At 37.6% G+C, this 22489-nt stretch overlaps 1 protein-coding gene across 1 annotated transcript in view; it reads left to right on the forward strand.

The window, feature by feature from the left end:
- The window catches only part of LOC122815364 (dynein axonemal heavy chain 3-like), a 4921723-nt gene extending 4910466 nt beyond the window's left edge, over window positions 1-11257 (forward strand). The window contains exon 76 of the mRNA XM_044087818.1: window positions 9940-11257. Within this exon, the coding sequence (XP_043943753.1) occupies window positions 9940-10085 (146 nt within the window). The 3' untranslated portion in view covers window positions 10086-11257. The remainder of the gene's footprint in view (window positions 1-9939) is intronic.
- Window positions 11258-22489: the final 11232 nt, after the last annotated feature.

Consider the following 22489-nt stretch of genomic DNA (forward strand, 5'->3'; position numbering starts at 1 on the left):
TGTGTGTATATATATATATATATATATATATATATATATATATATATATATATGTGTGTGTGTGTGTGTGTGTGTGTGTGTGTGTGTGTGTGTGTATGTATGGGTCTACTTCATAAAAACGAAAACTCACTTACCTGGATCAATAAATGTCAAGACGACTTCACCAAAACCACAAATGAATGAACATTCGATGAAAAGCTCCGGGTAAGTAAACACATGTCCGGCACCACAAAAAACATCAAACCGAAGCAAATTAAAACCACCCATTTGGGGCCCCTATAGGGGAGGCTGTGTTCCTCACACCCCCCAACTAAATATACCAACTCTCAGATTGCATTACAGTGAGGAAAGGGGCAAAGTTCAGCATGATGGCCAAGTGGTTCCTTTCCCACTATAATTTTCCAGTCATCTGAGTGATCATTAAATTATGGTTTCGGCGAAGTCATCTCAGTCTTTAGAGATTCGAGTAAGTGGATTTTCATTCTTCTCAGGTAGACCCATATATTTGTGTGTGTATGTGTGTGTGTGTGTGTGTGTGTGTGTGTGTGTGTGTGTGTGTGTGTGTGTGTGTGTGTGTATGTAAAGCTGTTTATAAATATATACTATATCCTCCTCTGTAATAATGCTAAATTTGCTGCTTTTCAGCTAGTCTGATGTACGTAACTTTCATTCTCATACCTATCATATTAGAACCCATTGTTTAGCAGATTACTATCTTGTCTGTATCTGATATTCTGTCCATGTGAAACACTGTTTTCTGCACTTTTTTAATGGTACTAACAGGCTTATTCAGTGGTTCACACTAGGCTGTTGACCATTTGTAACCCAGCCAGTGATCCCACCAATTTTACCAAGACATGAGTTAATACGAGACCCTGTCCTAGTTTCCTCCCTTTTCCATAAGGGTGAGAGAGGTCGCTGCCACACCAGGGGTGTACTTACAATCTTCCACCAGCCAATCATGTTACCCTACAAAGGGTCATGGAACTATGTGGCTTAACCTCTAATGGGAGTCTGTTTCATAAAAGAGGTATTCTGTGCGAAAGACATCTAATTCTTCATCAAGTCCTAGTTATGTCTCAGTTGAAGTTTCGGTGTGTTGTGTGGGTATTTAGGGTTGTATTAGTTTTGTGGATGTGTAAGTAGTTATAAAGGATTGGATCAGTCTGAGCCCAGTAGGCAAGTCAGACTTTTCCTCTCAAATGTCAGCTGGAAATGAATAAGAGTGAGACTACTTTAAGACATTTAGGATAATTCAACGAAGACATAGCCTTGATTTTTTTGGTAAGGACATGCTGTGGTCCCTTGAATCGGGTCATGTGCCTAGCCATTTTTATAACAAATGGTGCATTATGTTCTATCATTATCCAGGTAAGGGGAAAGTAGAGGTGGACAATGACTTACCTGGATCTAGAAAATATGCTCCCAGTGATTAGTCTGTCTATAGATGGATTTCCTAACAACATGTTGGTCAAGGTGCAGTTAGTTCATTGTCAATGAAGGTGCCCAAGTTCCTAATGACTAAGTCCATTTTTAGGGAGGTGTTACCTATGTTATAGAAGCTGGAGTGACAAACAGCACAATGATACATTTTTTAGTATTTAGTTTGAGGCTGCGGTCCAAGCAACAGTTGTTTACATGAGTTAGCCCCTCCTAAGGAATACATAGGTCATCTAGGGTATTTATGACAGCTCCAAGTTTGCAGCCATCAGCAAACTTCATCAGTCACAAGTCTTTTGTGTCTGCTTTAAGGTTAGAGAAGTCGAAAGAGGGACTGTCCCAGGTCCAATCCCCAGGGCACACCACCGGTATCTACTTTTTTAGTTGAGAGTATGCCTGCAACACCAATAGACTGGGTTCTGTTGATGAGTATTTTTGTTTTCGACAGGGTAACATAGAGGTTTACTTTTAATTGGATTAGCTTATCAATGATGCCTGAACATGGAACAGTATCAGATGTTTTGGCCAAGTCCAGCCATGCCATGTAAAATGATTTAACATATGCTTCAGTGATTTCTTCACTATCAAAAAAGTCCACCAGAATCAAAAGGCAGGATGTGCTTTTAGCAAACTCAAACTGGTTTGGGTCCTGGTTTGAAGACTGACTATATCCTTGTGTATGAGGCCCATAATGTTGTGCTCCATTGAATTACAGATAAGGTTAGTGAGGCTGATAGGTCTGTAGTTGCCTGGGTCAGTCATGAGGCCTACTTTTTGGAGTGGTATGACAAAAGCAGCTCTCCACACTTCCAGCACATATGCCGTGGAAAGGCTGAGACTGAACAGATGTAACAAGGAGATGACCAAACAGTGTTTGGTACTGACAAGCAGACAACTTGGTACACTGTTAGGGTCCATAGAAACAGTGTTTTTAGTCTTGGAAAGAACACATAGGACTACATCAAAGTTGATTGGGGGGGGGGGTATAGAAATGCTTATATGCTCTGAGCAATTTGGGGGAGACAGTGGTAATGTTTGAGATGAATTTGTCCACTAACAAGTTTGCAACGTCCTCAGGGGATGAGTATGTGATGTTATTTTATATAAGTTGAGAGCATTATTGGTTATATATTTTTGTAAAGCATCTCTGCTTTTTGGCATTCTTCGTTCCTCTGTCATTCACCCCAGCTGGTCCATTTAAAGTGCACTCCCTCCCTCCTCCTCCTTCCAACTCTGTGAAGATAAAGTTGCTAATATATAGATCTAATATATAAATTTCTGGAGTACAACTTACCTCTTCATCTCTCCATTCTCTGTGATATAACTGCTAATATCCTGGGCATGCTTCTGTGCAGTGATGCACAGTATGAACCTGTAGAAGCCATACTTGTGAAAGACAGTGTTCAGATCATCCACTAAAATGTATTTCTTAATTTTTATCTATCGTTATATCTATGTAGCTATCTATCCTTTGTTGACTGGGTTAAGGTGGTATTTCTACTATTAGGGGAAATTTGGCCAGGGTATTGAGGAACTTCCCTTATACTTTTCGGCAGGAGCCAGGGGATCCTTTACATTCACCTGAGCTACCACAAACTCAGGCAAATGGAATCTCAGTTTAAAGTCTCGTACAAAGGATGGGAGGGCTTGAAGGGCTCCCCCCCTCCACCAATATGTTTAATTGTTAAATACTGCATTGCTGGCAAATAAATGAAATACTGGGCTTCACCTCTGTAAACACAGCCAACTCACAACTGATAAACACTGAGTACTAAATCCATATGCATCCATTTATTTTGCCTCCTCTGTCACCATCCCTTTATTTTATCCTTTCAAACAAACTGAACCTTCAATACAATCTGTTTTTCACTTATCTTCGTCACATTTCTAAGTACAGTCTAGTGTAGCCGTGCAGTAATCTGCACAGTCTAGTATTAACAGCTAAACTGAGAAAATACAAGGCTGAACCAGATCAAATGCAAGGTAGTATAAATGTTTTCATATTCACCAAAAAATGATGGTGAGGTAGAGAGTAACTGTATTGGTTGGTATTGTTAGGACCAGGGCTGTACTGGCAAGGTCTATATTACATTGTCAAAAAACTTGTTCATCGAACATGTATTCATCAACCAATAAACAGCAAAAAAACTAATCTCTGAATGGCCACTTCAGCAATTTTTTTTCCCAGGAGAAAAAATGCTTGGCTGTCATCGGGGATTTGCCCTTTTCCACACTGTAGTGCAATCTCAGAGTTGGTATATTTAGTTGGGGGGGGGGTGAAGCCCCCCACTTTGTAGGGTTTAAAACTTTGTTTTGTTTGTGTTTGGCCAAATGATTTTTTTCCCCTGGGAAAAAAATTGCTGAAGTGGCTGTCCAGTGATTAGTGTTTTCACTGTTTATTGGTTGGCGAATACTTGTTCGATGAATATGTTTTTCGATAACGTAATATAGACCTGTACAGGCAGATTTGATAATTCTGATGTGCAGGCATATATATACTGTTCTGTGCAGACATAAGGGATGTTTACTATCTGTGTACAAAGAATGACTTCTCATGAATTTGGGGCTGTTAGAGGTCGCAGGTCATTATGATTTGCATATTACTGATATTATTAATATTAGTCCGATGAATTTTTTTTTTCTAATTCTTTTCCTGGGGCAAAGAAAAATATATTTCAAAAACTATATTCAAGTGAAGTCAGAAACCAACATGCCAAATGGCTTGCAGTTAAATGCTCGATACTCAAATTACTTGTATTAGAGCTGCTCAAGCATAATCGCTCAAGCTGCAGAGTGATAGTGCTTGTTTCCTATAGGAGCAATGTGCTGCCTCTTAAAGCGTAGTTATATTTTACTATATGAAATTTGGCAGTCTCTCAGAGCTAGAGAAAGATCAAAGAGTCTTCATTGCCTGTTACTCTGCTTTTTTTCTAAGGTGAAGTGAGAATAATAAGTAGGTGGATCACATGAGGCTAAAAGTTCATGTGTGTGTGTGTGTGTGTGTGTGTGTGTGTGTGTGTGTGTGTGTGTGTGTGTGTGTGTGTGTGTGTGTGTGTGTGTGTTGTATTTACCAAAAATTGTACAAACTCAAGTACGTGTTATGAGCGATTGCATACTTGAGCTGCCTGTTTAAAGCAATATATGCCACCAGGCTATTGTGATGTGAACTTATTGTGAATCCATTAAATACGCTAGTAATTTTCTGTTGGCCAAAAGGTTACTTAATTGATAGCAATGCTGCCACCTTGGTGATCCCCAGGTGGCAACGCAGCTTTAAGTCTATACCAGCATGGGCAATGATGTGATTCTGACATGGAAACCTTGCCCTTGACTACCAGAACCCTATGTGGCTTGAGAAACCTAAATTAGCTTGTTTGCAACAGCAGAGAACCCGGTCCTGTTTATGGAAGTACATTCACACAAGCATAAGAACTAAAGAAGATAACAAGCCTGCTAACCTCCAAATCTCATCCTTGCCTGGCATGCCATTCAGTGCTTCCTGGAAATGGCAATCAGTGAAAGCATTAAGGGGTCATGTGTGCCAGGACAGATCACTTGTAAAACAAGGCATGGAAATGAAATAAGGGATGAAGAAAATTTGAAAAAAATACAAATGTGAAATCCACCTGATTAGAGCAAGCACAGTGATGAACTGCCAGAAGAATATGTAATCTGCCCACTATGTCATGGGAGACAGCTATATATCTATAACACATCTGTAAAACTGCCTTTTTTCATTTAATTCTCAGCAGCAATTATGGGGTATGTACCTAAGAAAGACCACACATAAAATAAGCTAATTCAGTGTGTACGATCTAGTGACAATGTAAAATGAAGAGAGATTGGAAGTGTACTCCTGATGACAAAGAGAAGTAGCAGCTGTCTGTCTGCAGCAGAGTGTGAAACCCACGCAGACCATCAGTGTGACAGAAGGCTGTCTGCAAAGGAACGTGAACGCCACATAATATCTAATAGGACTGACAGCTTCCTGTCTCCAGCAAGACAGTTAAATCAACTCTGCATGGCAGAAAGTTAAGTAAATCTGTCTCCAGAAAGAAAATTAAACAGCACATAGTATGGTGTAGAGGAAGAACAAAGTCAGAATGTGAAATCGTCTCCCCAGTCCTTGAGAAGAGCTGTTCGGAAGCAATTTAATAGGCATAAAACTTCACATGCCTCTTTGGTCTTAAGGAAAATGGGTTCTAAGAGGTACATTTCTTTTGAGCATATGGATTATATTCCACTGAAAAGCAAATGTGAAGAAAATCTTTATTATGAAAATCCATAAATTTCTAAACTTCACAGGTAGGAGTTTGTATGCTCTGTGGGGTATGTACTTCTGTTTGGCATTATTTTCCACACATTACATCATCCCATAATTTACTTTACGTTTTATATTTTAGTTGGAATATAAAGCAAAACTCTAAACCTTGTAGTTCATTTTAAAAGGCACTATGCTGAAAAATAAAAACAGGTACAAGCAGGCACAAATGCTTGCATTAGAAAATAGACGTTCATTATTTCTACAGTTTTGTTGACTAATATTGGATACTTTTCACAGGAAACTTGAGATGGGGGAAGGGGGTTTGGCTAGGTCACTGTGAATTGTCCTTGCTTTTCACTCACATACATAATGTGAGCATCCATACTATGCCAGCAATATAGAGTGAAGGGATAAAGCCTAGACAACCTGAATCTGATTTGTGATTTGAGCATCCGAAGGCACTGGCTGAGGGGGTGGGTATATCCATCTTGGGGGGAGGTACACATCTGGACACACCTTATGATCTTCACTGGGGACTGCTAATGTGCATAGGTGGGGGGGGCATTGCCTTCAGGGAAACAGGGCGGTGGCTGATTAACTGTGGAGACTATGGAAGCAGGACAATATGCCAGCACACCCATTGCACATCTCTGACCCAGAGACTTCAATGGGTACATGCGTGGAGGTGGGAAGTTAGGTTACTGCTCCACAGTAGCAGTATGAAGCTATCCCACTGTGGCTCAATCTTCTCGCCAACCCTGAACATGTGCTAGAATTAGTCCAGGGAAGAATAAATTCATTTGGTAGATGTGGTAGACAAGAAGAGTTCCCTAGAAGTAACTAATGGTCACTACACATAACTACATACAATAGAAACATCAAAATAAACCAGAAAATTAAAAAAAAAATAGAATATACAATCCAAGATATTAGACAAAGTTACTTATAACTTTACATTTTTTTCAAGTACTCCATAATCAAGAGGAATTATTTGAAAAGCTTAGCTCATTCCCTCCAGTTGCGCTGTTTTGAGTTTGAGTAGGTTTGGCCTAAACCTTTTAAAAAATGAAGTTATTGCTTCATAGTTTTAACAAATGTTCATATCTTTAGAACCATAAGTGTTATTAAAAAAATGTAAATGGAAAACTATTTAGCACAAATAATCTTAACAGCGGGTGCATTCATTTGATTCTATGTCTTAAACTGGCCTTTATAAGTCACAATAATACAATAAACATTATTTTTTGTAATGTTGTATAAATCACTGAAGATATTTGAGTGCCATGCATACTGCTAGCAGCATTTTCAACATACAGCTGTGAGCTTCTATATGAGGCTAAGCAGATCTGTCTGTGTCACTTGATTGTAGAGATATTTAGAAAAATAAGAAAATTACAATACAGAAAAAATAGCACACTGATAATATTAAGTATCACTTTAGCTGCACTAGATAGATGCCAGATATCAGCGGATGTGAACTTTAAGATGAAGTCTTCTAATACCTTCTATGTAGTATGGTTTTGGAATTACTAATGCAAATATGAGCAACCAATATTTGATGCCTAGAGGTGTCATTGAGATGTAACTTCAAAAACATCTGGGGTCATCACTAGGCTGATGAAGAGTTAATGAAAACATTACATAATCTCCACAGGAACATTTAATTGCCAGGTCTAAAGATATATATTTTGGTGTATGCAAATGATTTAGAATAAAATATTCTAGGAAGATTTCCTATGAAGGTGCAATGATAATATTTAACATCCAGCTGAAGTAGCACTATTTTAAACAGATGGGACTACAGTTCAAGGTCTCATCCTATGTGTAAACAGTGGCTGAGAATAAAGTGCAGTGGGCTAAGAGAGTAAGCTGGAAGCAGATAGCATTTTTAACCTGAGCCATTAAGTGGCATTTAGAGGCATGTTGTTATTGAGAATGAGCTGATAAGTCGGGGTTTGGCATAATGGTCATACCTCTCATCTGTCCTGATTTTCAAAGAATGTCCAGATTTTCTGGCAAATCACTGAGGACTGAAGTCATTAAATAATGACAGACATTTGGATTTCAGACTTCATATCCTTCAAAAAAATGCACATTAACACAGATGCTGTTGTTCTAAATTTGTAAAAGCAATATTTAAAATCTGTCTATATTTTTTAGCCTTTGTCCCATCATTATTTTAGGCTTTGTCCAGATTTCTTGCACTAAGAGGCTGAGAGGTATGAAATAGTTAAGGTGTTTACCTATAAGATACAGGGTTTGATAATCACCTTTGAGGGGACATTGTCTTGCCTTAAAATGACTGGCAAGGACAGCTAGCCTAGTACTTACCCACGAAGCTATAAGAAAGACACTCATTTGTTTACAATTCCTGTGGCTAAAGAAAGCAAATAATTCTAAGACAGCAAAAATGTGCAGCCACTAAACAGACAGCAACTGATCCTTTGTATAAACTTCTGTTATTTCTTGATGTTTGTATTTGCACTTTTTACTATATTTTGTTCTAGTATGGATCTTGGAGAAAAGCTATTTGATAAATGTACATTTACTGAGTATGGAACTCTGAGCAAAGAACATTTTTGAAAAACAAGTGATGCCAAATGTGAGTATGTTGAAGGAGAGTCTGAAAATAAAATTGTCAAAAAAAAAAAACTGCTAATAGTGAAGCAGAGGCCCATGACTCTTCCTCCTTAAGGGGGTTGTGCACCTTATATGCACACCCTAACTAAATATACCAAATCCAAGTTGTTCAGATAGCATGCAGATGTATCACGTTTGGAAGAAGATAGGATGTAGGGCTTGGGGGCTTTATCCAGTTGCGCAATGGGTAGCACACTCACTCTTGATGCTAGAGGATGGCTGTGAGTTCCCTTCCAACCTCCAGTACTGACTCTGCAGTGCAGTATTAGAAGGGTGCTGCACTCCTGACTGTGTCATCCTTTGGATGAGTTATTAAACTGAGGCCCCATTTGCCTGAGTTGGTGGTAGCTCAGGTGGGTCCTACAACTCTTATTGAAAAAAGAGTAGGGGCAGCTCCCCAGTGCTGTGGCCAAATTTCACCCAGTCAGTATAAATACCACCTTGGGCCCCCCCCCCCCCAAAAAAAGGCTACTGGCCTAGTGGGACTAACCCAGTCAGCAAAGTATAAAAATAAATAAATAAATAAATAGTTGCTTCCATTATACCAGGATGTTTCATCAGTCATATTGTTAGAGAACTAAAATTGACAGTGTTTGCTGTAAAGATATGTTCCTTCACTAACTGTTCTTGTCATTTATTTATTATCCTTGTCACGGTCTTGGATTAAATTCGGTGCAGAACAGGACAGTATGCAATTATTCAGTAAATATTCAAATAGTTATCTAATGATCAAAATCAAAAGGTAGGATGTGCTAACATTTCAGTGCAAATAGGAGCAGAAGAGAGACAGGAAGAAGTGTTTAGTAAATATCTTAAAAACAACTGAGAAGAGCAAGTCTGCTCTGTGGAACCTATGTGTAGTACAGAAAATTTTCAGATTCTTGTATGTTCCACCAAATTTCTTCTCTCAAGATAAAAAAAGTGCAAGATGTCCCTGTATGAAGGTTATTGGAATATGTCAGTATTTTCTTAGTCTTCACTTACCCCCATTTCAGGTGTGGAGAGGAGACCAGCACATATTTGACATGCAGGGAGTATCATCACAGATATGATACCCCTCTTTCATGAGACACAAATACTCATTCACAAATGGTATACATAACTACAGGCAATTTTCAGGATTGCCAATATAACTATAGCAAATGTTTGACATGCAGAAGGAAACAGGGTGCATCCAACAAAAAGCCATGTGAGCAAAGGGAGGACAAACAGATTCTGTAGGAAAGGCATCCCCACTGAGAATCAAAATGGAGAAGCAAGTACCCTGAAACAGTCAAACTAACCACCGCACTCCACATTTTTTGAATTCATGAAATATCTTAATTGAACTGTATAAAGGAACTACATTTAGTTGTAGCAAGTTTTAGATATTGTGCATGATCTTAAAACACAAATTCCACTGTGAACCTAAAAGCTGTTTGCCTCACCTTTGCTTCAGTGTTAAGGCTAGAGCAAATATAAAATGGCATACCTTCTCTGTGAGTGTCACACTTCCAAACAGAATTAAAACAGTTCCAGAAGCACTGAGTGAGAAAAAAACATTTTCTGGATCTATTGATTTAGTATGCTAAATGTAATTTTCTTTTATATTACAGTTTACAAAACAAGTGCACGGAGAGGAATGCTTTCCACCACAGGCCATTCCACGAACTACGTTCTCAACATTGCTCTACCCACAGACAAACCACAGAACCACTGGGTGAATCGAGGAGTTGCCTGCCTTTGTCAGCTGGATAGTTAATGCTGTGGTTGTGCAAACCGTTGTTCAGACATGAATCAGAACAAGGGTATCTCTAGTCTGCAATATTGACAACTTTTGGCAAACAAAACAAAACTGATGTTAGCATTATAGAGTAGAAGAATTAATGAACAGCTACACACTATTTAAATAATTAGGTTACAAATTTAAACTATATATGGTGCTATAAATATGAAAGTAAATTAATATTTTATTGATAGCTGACATGTTGAATTGTCAGTGAATTATGAACCCAAAATGTTAATTTAAGACTCATAATCCTTGTTTGATGAAATAATATTGATCTTATTGATATCCATGCCTTTCTTGTAATTTAATCAGAATGTGTGCAATGTTGTTTTTTTGTTTTTTTTTTTTTACATTCTTCATAAGCTTAGATATTTACTTCCAGTAACTGAAAATGCATGCTGCTTTTAGGGAACATACTGAGGTCAAAGGCAGTCTGGAGATTCAAACTGGTATTGCAGTGCTATAAACACAAGAGAAAAGCAAAGATGAAAATCACAACGTAATTTGCTTGGCAGAGTTTGAGAAGTGAAATCAAATTCAGTACAGTGGTTTTATATTTACTGTAATTTTACTGTAATGTTTGTTGATTTACTATCCAGTAATTTCTCTAGGAAATATAGAAACTGGATTTAAAATAAAACATGCAAAATAATGGAATGTCATTTACAGAAAAGGACAATCCACTTTACGACTTTTTTCCCAAAAGTTAACTGTAGCACTGGTTACAGTGAACAGAGACATCCAGTTGCTTTTCCTTACCTTAGCTTTGCAGTATTACATGTTGTAGAGAATAACTGCCCCCTGGATATCTGAATGTATTTTTTCACAGAGAGGACTGTGGATGGACTGTACTATCAAGCAAATATAATGTAATGTACTGTTGGTCTATTTAATGGCTATATTTAAGATGTTAACAAAGATGGCTTTTATGAACAAGAAACATTTCAAAGGATGCCTACCCCAACAGCAATCCAGCTTCTGGTTCACAACTTTGGATTACTTTTTTTTTTGCTGTAGAAGTTCATACAGATGAAATGGTATCATCTGACTTTGGCAGTGATTGTATATTCATTTTTGTGCAGTACTAAGCCTCTTCCTCATAGTAGTTTTGTACCTTGCAAATAAAATTATGATTTCAAATTGTTTATGATTCATCTTTTTTATTTCAAGTTAGTAAAAAAACAATCTTCATCTGTGTGACGCCCGTGCACTGACCCAATAATCTAGGATCCTCAATCCTCACCACTAGCACCTGTGAGGGGCATCCACATTGGGAAGGATAACAAGTACACACACAGTAAAGTACAATTTCCCTTAAGAGCACACAGATCACAGTCAATCTAGGGCTGGTTTCTCCCTTTCTCTCCAGATCCGCAATAAGACTCCTCACTGGCACAGCTATAGAGTGGAGTCCTTAGCCAGAGTTCCAAGCCAAGTCCTCCTAGCACTCCCTCTGTCCAACCAGTGCTTCATGTCCCTGCCCAAGTAGCTCACACACACACACACACACACACACACACACACACACACACACACACACACACACACTTTGAGATATAATTTAGATACAACCACACAGACACTCCTGGGGAAGGCTGGCACAGGTTCACTAGCTGTGCTCTTTCTATCCAGGCTATAAGGTAGTAATCCACTGCCACCAGAATCCTTATTTATCAGCTACCAATAAGGCCCTTCCCAAAGGGTGTCCAATTTATACTGTGCAATATTATTATCCAAATGGTAAGTGGATGAACAGCAAGGCTTATGGGATTGGCTTTGCACAGTATCACCAAATACATGCAAGTACTCTAGAACTTAAATTATCTCTACACAAAACAGCCACAGTTGAAAGGTTTAAAAATATTTAACAATAAATAATAAAAACATAAGACAAATTTTCTCAATTCAACACAGTGTTAGTCAATAGTTCAAAAATCACAGGAAAATGCTTAAAATAATACTGTAGAATAGTCTGACATAAATATAGAAAACAGCTAGACTAAATCAGATTACATTCTATCTATTTCCAAGAGCAATCACAGTTCTAAATAAACTGAGCAAAGCAAGTGCTAGTGATGCTGTCAGTTCTGAAGACCAATGCAAAATGCTATCTGATTCTCTCTCTCTGAGAAAGTCTTAAAAATAATACATCACTGCTGACTCATTTTAGATTACATCATTCTTCTCTGGTTCCCAGGATAATAGAAACTCAGAGTTTTAACATTTCTTTGTTCTTGCACCTGGCCAGGAAACTACAGCAATAAAATACATTATATATGTAAAATCTAGCAATTAACTCTGGTCTCAAAACAATAGAAGGGATTCCTCGGTCCAGACATTATGCCTTCGAGCCTTGAGATCAGTCATACAATGCTTAACTTATCAGCTTTCTTCCAGCACTGTGGTTACATTTTTGAAGTTCAACATTTAACACAGTCTTCTTACATTTTAAGAAGACACGCCTGTGGATTGTATTCAGATTTACAATGACACAGAATTATGTACAAAATTCTTTCTAGCTAGGCTGGTAGCCATCACATATCTTCACAATCTGTATATGCTGTTATTTTATTTACCATCTTGTGAACTTGCAGAGATGATCATGGTCAGACAGTCAGAAGCAGGACAAGTTCTTTAGTTAATTACATACAATAATAACACTGCAACCACACTAAACACTTAGACAATCTAGCCTTAAGTAGAAGGGTGTGGTTAGGTCAAGTGACTGCTAGTCTAATGTTGCAGGCATTTTACACGCCTCTACATGAGTGACATTGGTTTGTAAATGAATGCAAGTCACCTGACAGTGTAGTTGAAGTCTGGATTGCAAACTGTTTGCCTACTGCGCTTCTTTGGAAATTAATGAAGCTTACTGATTCTCTCTCAGTACAGAAATCTGTATGGTGCTGAAGCTTTCAGTGTATTAGTTGTACATGATATCAGCCAAAGAAAAAAACTAATGGGAAAAAGTGAACTGCAGGGCTTTGGCCAGATTCCTAAGGTGGCAAGCTCCCCAAAGATGGACAGGAAAGGGAAGGAAGTGTGAGGGAATTTATGATAGGGTAATTTAATTAGAATGGTGCAACTTTAGATTCATTTGGAAGCAAAACACTGGACATAAAACATTAGACTGTGATGAAAGGACTCATTATTTATGGGGGCAGGATCTCACCGTGCCACAGATGACTGCAGAGGCTCAAAAAGATTATGGTTGTTTCTTATATGGTGTACAGTTAAACTGAATAATTCAGTGAAATAAGACTTAGTAGTTAATATGTTTTATCTGAAATATATTGTATGCTGTTAGGACATAAAATCAGCATTTGCTGTATAAGAAATATTTACTATAATTTTCTATAAAGTGCATTTGAGGTACATTACTCATATTCAACTAGACATATTCTGACAAGTCTCAGTATGCTGAATTCAACCTTATATTAAGGACAGAGAGCTAAATTTACCCAATGATACCAACTATAGGAAATATAAGACTGACAAAGGAGTTGACAGAGTTACCATAATGGTTAACAACACATTATCTTCTTAGCGTGATGAAAGAAAAATCTCTGTCACAGGCAGGCAGGCTGTTAATGGTGATATCCATTTTGGCTGCAGTAAGGCACTAAGTTGCTCTATCTGTCCAGCATCTACCTGAATACTGACTTTGCCAGAAAGTTATTGTGCCCTACAGTGTCTTGGTTTGAAAACTTTAGTAATAGTGAAGTGGTCATACTTAAGGTCTTTTAATGTCTTGTAGCATGACTGTCGGAACAATGGATTTATGAATGACTGCACTGCCTTGGGATACTAACATTTACTATTTGCACCCATAAGAGTTTATACAGCTACAGCCTCCTCAAATGCCATTGAAAAGGTACTCATCAAAACTCTGCCCCATTAAAGGTTTACAGGTTGCCCCATTGTAGGTTCATAGGCTGTTACTAGGCTAATGGCCCTTACAAGCCTAGACACTCACCCCAAACCCATTTGGGCATGAATATCATGGGCATCTATGGGGGATAGCATGTTAGTAGAGAGGTAAGTAAGGGATCTGTAGGAGAGGTGTTAAGGATAATACTTTTTTATTGATGGCCTCTGTCCATAAGGGACATAGGGCCATACTGGGGATACATTTACAATTTTCCATCCTGTTATCAAAGTTTTATTTGAATAGGGTCAGGGATAACTTTGTTTTATGTGGATGGGGAGCATATTCCACAACACAGGGATCCTTTGGGACACATATCTGTCTTTCCAGCACATTCTGTTTATAACAAACAAAGTTCAGATCCCTGGATCCAGTGTTTCTGATGCTGTTTGTTTTGCGCTTCAGGGATGGATCTGAGGAAGGCCTGTAAGCCAGCCAAAGATCCCCTCTCAGTAGTCTGTGGGAGACTGAATACAGTGGCAGCACCTTTAGGCAATAAGTGTAGGGTAGGGTATTCATGCCCTGAATTCTCCCGGTGAGAAACCTTTTTTGAGCGTTCTGTTGCAAGTGTCTGGTTAAGTAAATGCCAAAGGTGGAACTGTGCTCAATGACAGGTCTGATAAGGGCAACAGAGAAAAGAAATGAAAATGAAAATGTATATGGGTTTATAATATACGGCATTGAATTTCTTCTTACTTATCTTTCTTTCTGCAAAACACTTATTTGTTGTAAGGAAATGTTCGGTTATTAGCACTATGCAGGAGAACCAAAATGTTCATACTAAACATTTATATTAGTGAATTCATCTTCTTATTTGTTTTATCTGGTGTTTCACCAGGAAAAGTGGTCTAGAAAATGAATGTATGTATGAATGGATGGATGCATAAACGGATGGATGGATGGATGGATGGATGGATGGATGGATGGATGGATGGATGGATGGATGGATGCACAAACGGATGGATGGATGGAAGGATAACATTTCTTGTTATTTCCTCTTGGAATTTGTCACAACTTCTGAGACGTCATGTAGCCCATTGCAACAATTTCTGTCACTATTAGCTGTCACAGAGAGATAAGTGGGCAGAAAGGGCTTGAAAGACAAGAAACCTGACAGCAAGTGAGTACAGAAGTACCTGGTATGACAATGTGAGGTACTGAATACACTCACGAACAAACTGTAGATGAATCCACAAGGTAACTGAAGTATAACAATACAAACTCACTACACCAGTTTAGAAAACGCTGAATTTATTACAAACAAAGATAAAGCTTTTGGGAAAACTCCCCTCATCAGTATAAAAAACATTTATAACAACATTCTTTTTATATTTAAGAAGTACAAAACACATGACACAACCAGCAAATAGCAATTCATGTCCAATTAACAGCATAGAACACTTAAAACTTTTTCTTAAAATCACATAGCAATACATTATATGATGATGAATAAAATCTAAGAATGTGCACCTCTAAACCTATACACATGTAAACATTATTTATAACACTTTTGTCTGGCTACTAAAACAGGTTTTATTGAAACCATATTATTCAACCCTGGATATTTTTCAGCTTCAGACTTAGTGATCCATCTATATTCAGCTAATTCAAGTTTGTTGTTTACATCTCCCCCCTTTGATTCATAAATATAACTTCTAAAACTTTAAATTTAAAAACATGATATACCTTTATCATTTATATGCTTAGCTAATGCATTAGTCAGTACTTTTCTTCTAATGTCGGATTTGTGTTCAATAATACGATCTTTAAGAAGTCTTGAACACTTACCCACATAGAAGCTTTCACATTGTACACAGGTTGCCAAATACACTATGAAAGTAGTGTTACAAGTTGCTTGATATTTTATTTAATACATTTCTTTTGTTTTTGGATGCTGGAACTGCAATAGGCCACATATATCATTACAGCAACTACAATTATGACATGGAACTGTCCCATACCTATTTACTCTAGTACTTTTCAGAATAACATCAAAATCGTTATAGCATACCTACTTTTTATACTCATGCTATTCCTGTAGGCAAATCTTGGTTTAACTCCCACAATAGATATTAATTCAGGCATCAAAGTCAGAATTTTCCATTTTTTTCTTATTACATTTTCTACCTGCCTTGTCAGGTTATTATAAGCGGTAACATACCGTAGCACCATCTGTACATTATTAACATGTAGCCTATTTTGTATCTGCCCACTGAAAAATGGAGGAGCTATTTGCATCCTGTTCTCAATGATGTCTTTCATCGTACCATAAACCAAGTCCATATTATACCCTCTATTCTTGAAATCTTGTGCCATATTTTCCATTTGTTCCATACATTTAGAATCTTCTAAGTTTAACCTACTCACCCTCATAAACTGGTTTCTGAGGATACCTCAAAATACATGACCTGCATGCATACTTCTAGCATGTGTTTATCTATTAACCTGAACATCCTTCTTAAATATACACGTTTTTAATATATCATTTTCCTTAAATATCTCTATGTCTAAATATGAGATTCCATCAAACAAATAAGTCATTTTGAATTTCAGAAATGACGCTGTATTATTTATATAGTCAGCAATGCTTAACAAATTATGCTCATCTCCTTTCCATACCATAAAGCAGTCGTCAGCAAATCTTTGATTAAAAAAAAAATCACATAATTGCCAAATGGATTAGATGGACCATAAATGTATTTACATTCCCATTGGTTGAGTACAATATTCGCATAGGTATTAGCCATGGGCGTACCCATAGCCACCCGAGCTATCTGGATAAAGGGTTGCCCATTAAACAAAAATATGTTTTTTGTTAAGACTATCTCTATTAGAGCACAGATATTCTCTATCTCCCTACCATTCATTTTGCTTCTACTAACTAAAAACTCACGAATGACATTTATGCCATAATCATTGGGGATGACTGTAAATAATTAATTTATGTCCAAGGTAACCATTACATATTTCTTTTCCCTATTAATTTCACAACATGCATAAAGTTTGGTTAAAAAGTCTCCTGTATCCTTTATATAACTCGGACATAAAATTAAATATTCCTTTAGTACATCCTGCACATAAATAGATAATGGTTCCATTACCCATCCCCTCCCAGAGACAATAGGTCTCATGGGAGGTTTGGTAGCAGATTTATGCAACTTTGGGATCCCGTATATTACTGCAATAACAGGGCAGGGTACCGTGAAATAATGAAAAAGCTCCGATGTTATATCCCCTTATCATTGCAAGTCATAGATAAACATATTTACTTCTGAAATATATAATTTAACATCAGAGAAAGTAATCTGTTTAAAAGTTGTAAGGTCCAACAGAAAATCATTCATTAATTCAATATAATCTACTTTATTAAAAATTACCACGGCGCCACCTTTATCAGCTTGCTTAACTATTATATTTTTATTCTCACGTAGCTCAGACAATGCTTTATGCTCTTCATAGGACAAATTAAAAACTTTATATTTTCTATGTCTTGTTTCATTGTATAAACTTTTTAAATCATCCTCACAAGCAATCAAAAACGCATTTAAAATTGGACAGTTATTAGGAATGAAAATGCTTGATTTTTATGCAAAATATTCTCCATACACACTGTATTTTTAAATGTTAGTTTTAAACTTACATTTCTAACAAACATTCTAAGATCAGTCAATGCATCCACTATAGTATCCATTTTAGTTGGTATAAACTGCATGCCCTTATTAAACAAGCTTTCAAATGATTTAGTTATTTGTAAGTCAGATAAATTCAACAATGATCCAACATACTTGCTTACTAATGTTTGCAATTCTATTTGTTGGTGGTCTGAGGACTGTCGTTCTTCCTCTTTTTTGCATAAGGGTTTATCCGCTGCTGTGAACGGCCTCGCGACTGAGACCATTTCTTTTTTTCCACCTTCTCCAGTAGGTTCACAAATGTCATTTTTAACCATTTTGAAAAAACCTGACTGCCCTGCTGTGGATAAGATGTATTTGCAACCTCCATTAACATAGCAGCCCTGGATGCAGAAGGTGAGGCCTGAAGTATGTTTTGCTGCAAGTCTCCTTTCACCCTCAGTTCGCTATTGGCAGACATCATCACTTCCTGATTTTGCACATTATCATTCATTTGATGCTGAGTGGAAGACATGGTAGCTGGATCAGATGAATTAGTTACCTGTCTCACATCCCCATTGGCTGTTTTATTCATCGAGGAACATGGATCGGCTAAATCTTGTTCATCAGCTACAAACATATCTAAGGCATACATTGATCCCTTTTTAGATTTATTCTTATAGTTATCATGGGCTTTATTACTATCTTTTGGCCAAGAAAAAATATGGTCCTGATGAAAGTCATTAATGTCTGTATGTAATTTACGCTGTTTTGTTACTTCCAGTTGTTTATCCAGTCTAGTCAATCTTTCTAACATTTGCTGATAACTTACAGCATATTGCCCAAATGAGGTTGAAGTAACCACCTCATTCTCCAATTTAACAATTTCATCAGAAAGCCCAGTTTCAATTTCAGTAAAAAAGTTGTTCATCAGGATCATGTAATCCATACTTAACTTTAAATTCAATTGTTGCCAGTGCTTTAGAAGCTCCAGGTATGCATTTCCATACGCTGGTATTTTTAATATTCGTAACCCTCGTGGCACTATATTAAGCTCTAAATAAGCTGAAAAACCACTGCCATTGGAGCTTTTTAAAAGATTGAACTTTTTTTTTTTCAAGAGATGTTAGCAAGCTATTTAAATTATTATCAGTTTAGGGAGCAGTTCCCATACTTGCTTTACTTATATTTACAATATTAGCCAACAGAGGGTTACCTGTTAATGAAAGCAAGTCACGAACAGTGTTCTTATTTGTTAGGCATATTGAAGCATTTTCCTTTGTACCGATACTTGTCATCAGTTGTGTCATGGTTGAAGTTGCAAAGTAAACGCTCACAGTTAGTTCCAAAACTGTTTACTGAATACACTCACGAACAAACTGTAGATGAATCCACAAGGTGACTGAAGTATAACAATACGAACTCACTACAACAATGTAAAAAACACTGAATTTATTACAGAGATAAAGCTTTCAGGAAAACTCCCTTCATCAGTATAAAAAACATTTTGAACAACATTCTTTTTATATTTAAAAAGCACAAAACACATGTCACAACCAGCAAATAGCAATTCACATCCAATTAACGGCATAAAACACTTAAAACTTTTTCTTAAAACCACATAGCAATACATTATATGATGATGAATAAAATCTAAGAATGTGCACCTCTAAGGCTATGCACAACATGTAAACATTATTTATAATGCTTTTGTCTGGCTACTAAAACAGGTTTTATTGAAACCATATTATTCAGCCCTGGATATTTTTCAGCTTCAAACTTAGTGATCCATCTATATTCAGCTAATTCAAGTCTGTTGTTTACATCTCCCCCCCCCTTTGATTCATAAATATAACTTCTAAAACTTTAAATTTAAAAACATGATATACCTTTATCATTTATATGCTTAGCTAACGCATTAGTCAGTATTTTTCTTCTAATGTCGGATTTGTGTTCAATAATACGATCTTTAAGAAGTCTTGAACACTTACCCACATAGAAGCTTTCACATTGTACACAGGTTGCCAAATACACTATGAAAGTAGTGTTACAAGTTGCTTGATATTTTATTTCATACATTTATTTTGTTTTTGAATGCTGGAACTGCAATAGGCCACATATATCATAACAGCAACTACAATTATGACATGGAACTGTCCCATACCTATTTACTATAGTACTTTTCGGATTAACATCAAAATATTTATCCCATACCTATTTACTATAGTAAACAAAACAAATGGTAGAACAAACTTAGAACTTTGAAAAGCGTAAAAGAAACAAATAAAAACAAACTGAGCAAATGTCAGTAGAAAAACAATTTACTATAAGCGCTTTCGGTAAAACCAATGCTTCACCTTCTTCAGATACAAAATATTAAATCAATTAAGAACATTTAAATAGTCTTCAGCATAGCAGTTATTAATTAACAATTAACAAGGCATCTAATTACTTAAGTTCAGCTGCTAAACAACCATAAAAATTAAAGGTACAATCCACATACATACATTAGCCATACATTATTTACTATAGTACTTTTCAGATTAACATCAAAATCTTTATAGCATATCTCCCTTTTTATATTCATGCTATTCCTGTAGGCAAATCTTGGTTTAACTCCCACAATATATGTTAATTCAGGCACCAAAGTCAAAATTTTCCAATTTTTTCTTATTACATATAAAAAAATTGGAAATTTTTGACTTTGATGCCTGAATATCTATTGTGGGAGTTAAACCAAATTCAGCATTTTCTACATTGGTACAATGTGAGGTATTGCCAGCCATGCCAGGAGAAGTAAGGCAGTGGATGTGTAACATATGCCAACATAGCTAGCTGGAGTGTTGTAAAGAATTATATGTCATTTGTATATCAAACTGATTTGTATAGGTGCTTGTGTTGAAAATGTATTTGTAAAGTTGCTCATGTTAAAAATGCACCAACAGTGCGCCTTGCAGGACAGAAAAGAAATATACATCCATAGGTTCATAGGTTCATAGATTCATAGGTAGGTACTAGGCTATCGGCCCAAGGGCCTACATAAGCCTAGCCAACAAGGTTCCCTGGCTTATGCCACCGAAGAAAGTTATTTTCCTGTGCCACTGTCGAGCAGAGACACAGAAGTGATCCCCGGGGTGTATTTCCTATTTCCCATCCACTCATCAAGATTTTTCTTGAAGAGTGCTAATGAAGAACTTTGCTTGACATAGATAGGTAGCCTGTTCCAGAGTATGGGAAGTCCCTGGGACAAGAATCTATCCCTCCAGCATGTCCTGTTTATTGTGGTGACAAGGTTTAGGTCCCTAGAGCATGTAGCTTGGAGGCATTGGGATTTCTTTAGGTGTAGCATGCCCAACAGCTCTGGGTTTGACATAGCTTTATATGTTAGGCAGAGATCACCTCAGAGTAGGCGATATGCTATGGAGTAAAGCTGGAGTTTTTGAGGTGGTCAGTGTAGGGCATTTATTTGAGGCCAGTAATCCTCTTTGTGAGGTACTTCTGTGGCCTTTCCAGCTGCTGCAGATGTCTTGTAAGGTACATTCCAAAAGGGGAGTTGTACTCTATAATGAGTCTAATGAGTGTTGAGTAGAGGGGAACAATGACCTCTTTTTTCCTACATGAGAACCCTTTTATGATGAGGTGTGCCACGTAGAAGGACTTCCTGACTACTGTGGCGATGTGACTATCAAAGGAGGGACTACTGTCCACCTGGGTCCCAAGGTCTCTTATCACGCATTCGGTGTTAAGTAGATTGCTGCCTATGTGGTAGTTCATGGGTACAGAGTTTTTACCAAAGGGGATGGCACTGTACTTTTTGGCATTGAGCTAGAGGCCATGGCTCTGACACCAGGCATCTGTCTCAGCGAAGCCCTTCTGTAGGATGTCCAGATCATTTGGGGACCTGACTATGGCTCCTAGTTTGCAGTCATCTGCAAACTTCATTAGCCAGAGGCCTTCTGTGTTAGCCTGTACTTCAGAGAAGTAGATACCAAACAGGAGAGGTCCCAGGATGGAACCCTGTGGTACTCCACTTGTCTCTCCTTTGAGGTCAGATTTGGAGTCTGCAACTTTTACAGTGTGGGTTCTGTCAGTGTGCCAGTTGGCAACCCATCTTGTGATGTAGGGATTTATACCTAGTTTAGTGAGTTTAGTTATAATTCCAGAATGGGGGATGGTGTCGAAAGCCTTGGCGAGGTCAAGATAAGCTGTGTGAACCACCTTACCCTCATCTACGGCTTTGGTGACTGCCTCAAAGAAGTTGATCAGATTCAGGAGGCATGATCTGCCTTTCACAAACCTGAACTGGGTGGGATCCAGAGTTTGGAGGTTACCAATGTCTTTGTTTATGAGTTCCATGATGATATGTTCCATGGCCTTGCAGACCAGGCTTGTCAGACTAATAGGTCAATAGTTCCCAGAATCAGTGGTAGCTCCCCCTTTGTGGAATGGGATAACTGTTGCTGTGCGCCATTCAGTGTTCACAAAGCCTGATGCGAGGCTATTATTGAATATGATGCTTAAGTGGGGAGCCAGTTCGTTCTGACGTTCATGCAAAACATAGCCTGGGATGTTGTCCAGTCCCATGGATGCTGTGTTTTTGGCTTTAGAGAGTGCAGCTTTTACCTGCGTAGTTGTGATTACAGGGACTCTGCATTTTTCCTGTATAGATATGGGCCCTTTAGGGGGTGAGAGGGGGGTAAAGGTAGCACTGAACCTATCTGCCAGGATGTTGGCAATATCAGTTGGTTCTGTAATTTTCTTGCCTTTGTGCTGTAACTCAGAGCAGATCTGGGTGTTGCCATCGAGATTCTTGACATAGCTATATAATGCTTTGTGGT

Source organism: Protopterus annectens, chromosome 11.part0, assembly GCF_019279795.1.
Source record: "Protopterus annectens isolate FY-2018-M chromosome 11.part0, PAN1.0, whole genome shotgun sequence".
Lineage (NCBI taxonomy): Eukaryota > Metazoa > Chordata > Ceratodontiformes > Protopteridae > Protopterus > Protopterus annectens.